This window comes from Aotus nancymaae, unplaced genomic scaffold (assembly GCF_030222135.1).
Source record: "Aotus nancymaae isolate 86718 unplaced genomic scaffold, 86718_ANA_hifiasm-v0.15.2.pri h1tg000019l, whole genome shotgun sequence".
Lineage (NCBI taxonomy): Eukaryota > Metazoa > Chordata > Mammalia > Primates > Aotidae > Aotus > Aotus nancymaae.
In genome coordinates, this window is record NW_026988431.1 from 1,610,204 (window position 1) to 1,618,158 (window position 7,955).

At 35.6% G+C, this 7,955-nt stretch overlaps 1 protein-coding gene across 1 annotated transcript in view; it reads left to right on the forward strand.

Moving 5' to 3' along the window:
* DYNC1LI1 (dynein cytoplasmic 1 light intermediate chain 1) overlaps positions 1 to 7,497 on the forward strand; it is a 41,850-nt gene extending 34,353 nt beyond the window's left edge. Inside the window, exons 8-13 of the mRNA XM_012435570.2 lie at positions 216 to 327; positions 2,843 to 2,902; positions 3,032 to 3,076; positions 3,655 to 3,775; positions 4,719 to 4,874; positions 6,600 to 7,497. Coding sequence (XP_012290993.2) covers positions 216 to 327; positions 2,843 to 2,902; positions 3,032 to 3,076; positions 3,655 to 3,775; positions 4,719 to 4,874; positions 6,600 to 6,709 — 604 coding nt within the window. The 3' untranslated portion in view covers positions 6,710 to 7,497. The remainder of the gene's footprint in view (positions 1 to 215; positions 328 to 2,842; positions 2,903 to 3,031; positions 3,077 to 3,654; positions 3,776 to 4,718; positions 4,875 to 6,599) is intronic.
* The last annotated feature ends 458 nt before the right edge of the window (positions 7,498 to 7,955 follow it).

Consider the following 7,955-nt stretch of genomic DNA (forward strand, 5'->3'; position numbering starts at 1 on the left):
TTTATATTTTTTGTAGAGATGGAGTTTTGTCGTGTTGCCCAGGCTTTCATTTTAAGTAGAAATTAGTAAAACGTGACATCATAATAAAAAGCTAATTAGTTTTCCATAATTGTTCAGATTGACTTCATAAAAATGTACCTTTTACATGATCTTGGACTGAACGAACAAATGGCTGTACAAATGCTTGAGAATTTATCATATGTATTCCTTTCTAGTCCAGCAGGGTGGGATAATGATAAGAAAATAGGAATATTACATGAAAATTTTCAAACATTAAAAGCAGAAGATAATTTTGAAGACATCATAACTAAACCACCTGTTCGAAAGGTAACCATTTTAGTAAATAATCTCAATAGATAGACTTTAGACTAAACTGAGGGGAAGTCTATACTTTCAGATTGAAGGTATGAAGGCAAGGATGTCCTTTGCCATCTGGAGATTTTCTAAGTATAATTTGGGTGTGTTTCTAATGTACAGTTTACATAAGGATTTGTTTTAGCAAAATATAAATCAACTATTCAGCTAATTAAATCTTAGCCCTTGGCATATTAATAATAGCACTTGTTAGTACATAGTGCCTTGGAAATCATGGATTGGCATGAGTGAATATGTGGCTCTTAGAGAGTTTGAATAGGTAGAAGCTGTGAACTTTCCAACCTAGAACTTGGTTGAGAGCCAAAAAAACATTGCTAGAATAATTCTCATGGTTCTATCTATTGGGGTAGATCTTGGATCTTCTCTGCAGTTAGTTACCCACTTTAGCTCACAGCTATCCAGGAACTTCCAATTTTCTATATTCAGCTTTAGTCTTGACTATAACATATCAAACTATTAAATCAGGTCCCAGTAGATACACTGCTTTCCTATATCTTGATTTCATGTTAAGCAGTGTATAGTGTTCTGTAGATAGAGATGTTTCTGAAGAGCTCTATAAAAATGAGTATTTGCGGGGCCGGGAGCGGTGGCTCAAGCCTGTAATCCCAGCACTTTGGGAGGCCGAGGCAGGTGGATCACGAGGTCAAGAGATCGAGACCATCCTGGTCAACATGGTGAAACCCCGTCTCTACTAATACAAAAAATTAGCTGGGCACGGTGGCACGTGCCTGTAATCCCAGCTACTCAGGAGGCTGAGGCAGGAGAATTGCCTGAACCCAGGAGGCGGAGGTTGCGGTGAGCCGAGATCGCGCCATTGCACTCCAGCCTGGGTATCAAGAGCGAAACTCCGTCTCAAAAAAAAAAAAAAAAAAAAAAAAAAATGAGTATTTGCATAAATAAATTGAATATCCCTAATTTGAAAATCCAAAATGGTCAAAAATCTGAAACACTTTGAGCACCATCATGACTCTCAGAAGGAAATGCTTATTGAAACATTTTGGATTTTCAGATTAAGGATGCTGAACTGATAGGTATTAATATAAATATTCAGCAATCTGAAATACTTGCACTTCTGGTCCCAAGTATTTTGGATGAAGGATACCTAACCTGTAGTACTTCTTACTGACTGACTTTAATCTTGATATATATATCAAGAAAAAATAATTTTGATTTAACATATAAGACTTTTAAGAATCTAAACATTCATAACATAAAGCATCCATCTTCTGTTTGTGAGTTACTGTTGGTAATAAGAAAAGGTCAAATGAAAAATCAGTTGGTGTGATATTTGGTCTAGATGTCTATTAAAAGAAATGCATACATAAAAATAAAATAACAAAAATATTTCCCATTCTTTTACCAACAGATATGCTTCTTTAAGTTGTCTTTTTCTTTTACTTATTCCACAAATATTTATTGAGCATCACTTTAGGCCCTATTTAGGTTCTAAGTGCTAAATGGGAAGGAGGTGATATGTATAATAAACCAATACATAGATCATCTGTCAAGTAGTGATAAGTGCTACAGAAATAAAACAGGGTGTAGGGAGAGTGAGCGAGAGGACTGGGCTGTGAGGAATGCTGTTTATGAACGATGTGGGAAGGTCTTTGATATAAGAGGGGAGAATGCTGAAGGCAGAAGGAACTAAAAGTATAGCACATGCCCTGAGATAGAAATGTATGAGGAAGACAGGCAGGAAAGAGCTGTGAGGAAGGATAGAGTGCTGGGAGATGAGAGGCAGAGTTCAATTATTGTGGGTTCTTATCATTAGGCTACAGTAAGGACTTTTGGTTTCATTCTGAGTTAGATGGAAAGCAATTGAGAGTTTGAGCAGAGGAGTGATATAATCTGACTTAACCTTTTAAAAGAATCACTCTGGCTCCTGGGGAAAAAATAGATTGGGTATGTATTTTACAGCAAGAATAGAAGCAGGAGACTTTTGCAGTTCTTTTTCCTAGTTACTCAGCTTAGAGAAGAGCCATTATATTTTTATTTCAGAGAAGCAAGGGACAAGTTGCATTTCACTTAACTAGGATATTACTGGTCCTTTTAAAACACCCTAACTGCTGTTTAGCAAATTTATAAGCATGATTAATACGCTTGTGGCTCTAGGATTGTGCTGTTCAATACAGTAGCCACTTACCTTTTGTGGTTTTTAAATGTAAAATTAAATAAAAGTAAAAATTCAGTTCCTCTGTTACACTAGCCACATTTTAAGAACTCAGTAGCCACTGGTGGCTAGTGACTGTCGTATTGAACAGCACAGATACAGAACATTTCAAGAATTGTAGCTAGTTACTGAACAGCTCTGCCGGAGGCCTTGGGTAGGGCAGCTCACTCATGTGCATATAAATACAGTATAGGAAATGTTCAAATTCTTGAACTGTTTTTTAATTAGTCTAATCTAGAGAATAAGTTATTAGTGGCATTAGCATAATATATTAAACTTATGCATTGCTCATTTCAGTTTGTACATGAGAAAGAAATTATGGCAGAAGATGATCAAGTGTTTCTTATGAAGCTACAGGTATGAAATTATATCAGAAGCAGACTTAGTATGGTTAATGAGTAAACTGTTCTCATGTACATTTTCTTTTAAAATACACTGGTATATGCTGTGAATGTCTAAACTAGGATTCTTTTGGTTTTTTTTCAGTCCCTTTTAGCAAAGCAACCACCAACTGCAGCTGGAAGGCCTGTGGTCAGTATTACAAATTTTAACAAAATTGTTAAAATGCAGTACATACTGTTCTAGTTCTTTTTTCTTAATTATATACATATCTCATATGAGTGTGCTTTGGTATAAACTTGAATTCAGAATTCTTCTCTAATTTGTGAGATTTTAAGTGTAAAGATCTATTTGTAACGTTTGTTGTGTGTCAGTACTCAGGCATTTATGTGTCGTTTTACAAATCCTCACAACCGTCTTATGAAGCAGGACTGTTACTAGCCCCATTTTGCAAATGAGGAAATGGGAGTCTTAGGGAGGACATTGTGGCTTGCCTGAGATTATAAAGCTAGTAGAACACAAGTCCAGATTGGAAACTAAATCTGACTCCCAAGCTTATACTCACAACTGTACATCATCACTCAATATGTTCTTTATTTTCTATGAAAGGAAAAATTAGTATTCTAAAATGTGATAGGCCTCTGTCTGGCATTCTCTAATAATGAGGACAGGATTGCTAACAGTTTTGTCAATGGCTTGCAGTGTAAAAGTACCAGTAGAACAGTGAAAATTTCAGGTTTTTATAATTGCCTTTTCCTATTTTTACATAGGATGCCTCACCAAGAGTCCCAGGAGGCTCCCCTCGAACACCAAATAGATCTGTGTCATCCAATGTTGCCAGCGTGTCACCCATCCCTGCTGGGTCAAAAAAAATTGATCCAAACATGAAAGGTACATCTCTTTCTAGGAGATAACCAGACAATACATTTTACAGTAGAAAGAATCTATCTAAAATTCCACCTTTTACCATAACTATTTTCATTCTTGTGCAATACCTTCTAGGCTCTGTCTCTGTGGATATGTAATCTCATAGTTAACCAGATTGTAAACCATTTTACAGTGTATTTGTGATGTATTATCATTTCCATGAAAAAAGTTTTGTTATATTTAATCACTTTCCTGGTAGATCATTGAGGAAACTCATATTTCTACTATAATAGGTAATCTGCAATTAACATAAAAAACTATATGCATAATAGTTATTTCTGTAGGAATAATTGCCATAAGTAGGATTAGTAGGTCAAAGAGTTTATGTTTTTATGCCTTTGATAATATTTTTTTCAAATGGATTATTCAACTTTGCATGTCATCAACATTGAGTGTTAGAGTTTTGCTATAACCTAATTAATACGCTTTAAATACTACCTAATAAGAGTTATTTTCCCTAGTATTTTCCTTCTATTTGTGTTTCTTTTCTGTGAGTTGTTTATTGCTATCTTTTGCCCATTTATTTCTGGGAACTTCTGGTTTTCACATAGGATTCTGTAACTTCATAATATTTGAGGCAATTTCTCAACAATTCTATTTTTGAAGAATCCTTTTCAAATGGGAGATAATAGTATATAACATCTTTTTGTTTAAAATACCTCTGGCCTTTTAAAATTAACATTCTAATTTTTAAATATTTTACACTCTTAAAGTTTACTCATTTTGTTTTATATATAAGTAGATTAGAGAAATTACTCAGCATCAAAAGATCAAACTAGACTTGAATTTGGAATATAAAACTCTTAAATTTTAAGTTTATTCATTTTCTATGTGTGATTACTCTAATAATAATTTATGGGAAAGTCTTATGTTTTGACTAAAGCATTTTGTTTTTTGTTTTTTATAGCTGGAGCTACAAGTGAAGGTGTCCTGGCAAATTTCTTCAACAGTTTATTGAGTAAAAAGACTGGCTCTCCAGGAGGCCCTGGTGTGAGTGGTGGTAGCCCTGCAGGTGCGGCTGGAGGTGGAAGCAGTGGTTTACCACCATCCGCCAAAAAGTCAGGTATACTTAACGGGAGCAAGTCGCTCTTTAAAAATAACAGTTTTATTGAGATATAATGAAGTTCACTCATGTAAAGTGTATAATTCTGTGATTTTAGTATCTTTACAAAGTTGGGTAGACCATCACCATAATCTGATTTTAGAACATTTTTATCTCCCCAAAAGAAACCTTGAACCTTATCTTTTTCCTCTACAGATTTGCCTAGCGGACGTTTCATGGAAATGGAGTTATACAATGTATGGCCTTTTTTTTTTTTTTTTTTTTTTTTTTTATGACGGGATTTCTCCATGTTGGTCAGGGTGGTCTCAAACTCCCAACCTCAAGTGATCTGCCTGCCTCAGCCTCCCAAAGTGCTGGGATTACAGGTGTGAGCCACCATCCCCAGCTCAATGTATGTCTTTTAACAAATGTTTTTGAGGGTCATACATGTTGTAATATGTATCAATACTTTATTTATTTATTTATTTTGAGACAGAGTCTGGCTCTGTTGCTCAGGCTGGAGTGCAGTGGTGTGATCTCAGCCCACTGTAGCCTCCGCCTCCAGGGTTCAAGTGAGTCTCCTGCCTCAGCCTCCCAAGTAGCTGGGATTACAGGTACCCATTACCATGCCTGGCCAATTTTTGTAATTTTAGTGGAGACAGTGTTTCAACCATGTTGGCCAGGCTGGTCTTGAACTCCTGGCCTCAAGTGATCCACCCACCGCAGCCTCCCAAAGTGCTAGGACTACAGGCATGAGCCACCGTGCCCGGCCTACATTCCTTAATTGCTGAAAAATATTTTATTATATGGCTATACCACATTTCATTTATCCATTCACTCGATGATAGACATCTGAGTTTCGTCTACTTTTTGACTATTATTAATATAGTGCTGCTTTGAACATCCAATTTTGTGTGGATACAAGTTTGTAATTCTCTTCGGTAAATACCTAAGTGGAATTACTGGGTCATGTAGTACCTCTGTTTAAACAAAGGTTTTGAAGAACTACTGAAGTGTTTTCCCAAATGCTGTATGTATCATTTTAAATTGTCACTGGCAGGTTAGGAGATTTCCAGTTTCTCCATATCCTTGCCACATTTTTGTTGTCATCTGTTGTTACCACTCATTCACCTCTCCAAATGCTAAATTTTTGTTGCTATTTTCTATTTCACTGTTCTTATTGTCCCATGCCTTAAAAAAAAAAACAAAAAACTTTGTGAGGTTAAATGATAGGTGCCAGTTTTACCTCCATTTGGTAACAGATCTGTAATTTAAAATGAAGAAATTTGTTTTTTCTTGAAATTTTAATTATTTTTATTTATTTTTTAGAGTCTCTGTTGCCTAGGCTGGGATGCAGTGGTGTGATCTCAGCTCACTGTAACCACCACCTCTGGGGTCAAGCAGTTCTCCTGCCCCAGACTCCCAAGTAGCTGGGATTACAGGTGTGCACCACCACACTCGGCTAATTTTTGTATTTTTAGTAGAGACAGGGTTTCACTCTGTTGGCCCGGCTGGTCTCGAATTCCTGACTTCAAATGATCCTCCCACCTCGGCCTCCCAAAGTCCTGAGATTATAGGCATGAGCCACTGTGCCTGGCTTAAAATTTTAAAATTAAGGGTCATTTATATAACTTGGTGTGCTAAAGTTAATGAAAGTGTTAGCAATTTTTAAATGAAGAGATATTGGTAAAAACAATACTTTCACTTATATGTAAATCTTGTTTATTTTCTTTCTCTTCAATGTAGGCCAGAAGCCTGTCTTAGATGTTCATGCAGAACTAGACAGAATCACACGAAAACCAGTTACAGTTTCTCCCACAACACCTACATCTCCTACGGAAGGAGAAGCTTCTTGAAGATACCAAATAAAGCCATTTATTCAGTTTTCTGGGATAATGTAAACATGCCTCTGCCTTTTCCTTCAAAAATGGAATTAGAAAGCTGGAGTGCTGCTTCAGATGGACTAAATGTATGTCTTGTGTGTGTGTGTGGTTGCCCGTTTTTTAGAAGGAGCTATATAGAAGAAAAATTATTCTACATTATGTAGGATTGCTATTTGCATTGCCATTTTGCATAAGGAAGTAATTTTTGATTTTGAAAATCTCAAAACTTTCAGATCTGAAATACAACCATGTGATTGATCATATTCTAAAGGCTATTTAAAACGTAAAAGAGTTTAGGAGAAGGGCAGAAAACATGCAATTTGGGCATTTGACTGACTTGTAAGTCTAAGCTTATTTTAGTTATAACTTATTTAAATCATTTAAAAAAATTTGTCAGTTTTGCTGACGGGAAAAAAATCGTCAGATTTAGCACACCAACATAAATATACCACCACACGGAAATGCTGAGAGAACCATCAGATAGCGTTTGATACACTAGTCATTGTCTCAATCACTTATCTGTAAGTTGTCATCACAATATGATTTAGAAATATTGGTCAAGGTGTTTCTTTAACTGAGAAGAAAAGAAAGCACACTGCCTAAATGTGTAAAAGAAAAATGCAGAGGTTATTAAAATGTAAAGAGGTAACAATCTTTGGATTTGTCTATACATATATATATATTTGGCTTTGCCTTAATATACCCCTTTTTTGTTTGTGACTTTGAACTGTAATCAGTTAATAAAGTATTTATTCTCTGCATTCAGGTTCAAATCACTTGTTGCATTTTCTTATGTTTAAATTTACATGTGTCAGCTAATAAATGAGAGTCATTAGTATAGTCATCCCTTGGTATCCATGAGGCAGATTGGTTCCAGGACCTGCCTCAGGTTCCAAAATCCACAGATGCCTAAGTCGGAGATATAAAATGGTATAGTATTTGCATATAGTATTCACATCCTCCTATATACTTTAAGTCATCTCTACATGGTAATACCTAATTCATTGTAAATGCTATGTATATACTTGTACTGTATTGTTCAAAGGAAGATAAAATCTGCCTGTTTAGATGCAATTTTTTTTTCCAAGTATTTTCCTTCTGTCATTGGTTCAATCCATGGATCTGGAACCCATGGATACAGAGGGCTAATTTAAAATGTTTGACCTAATTAATAAAAAAGCATTCTGACCTTTTGAGAGATAAATGAATACATTTGATT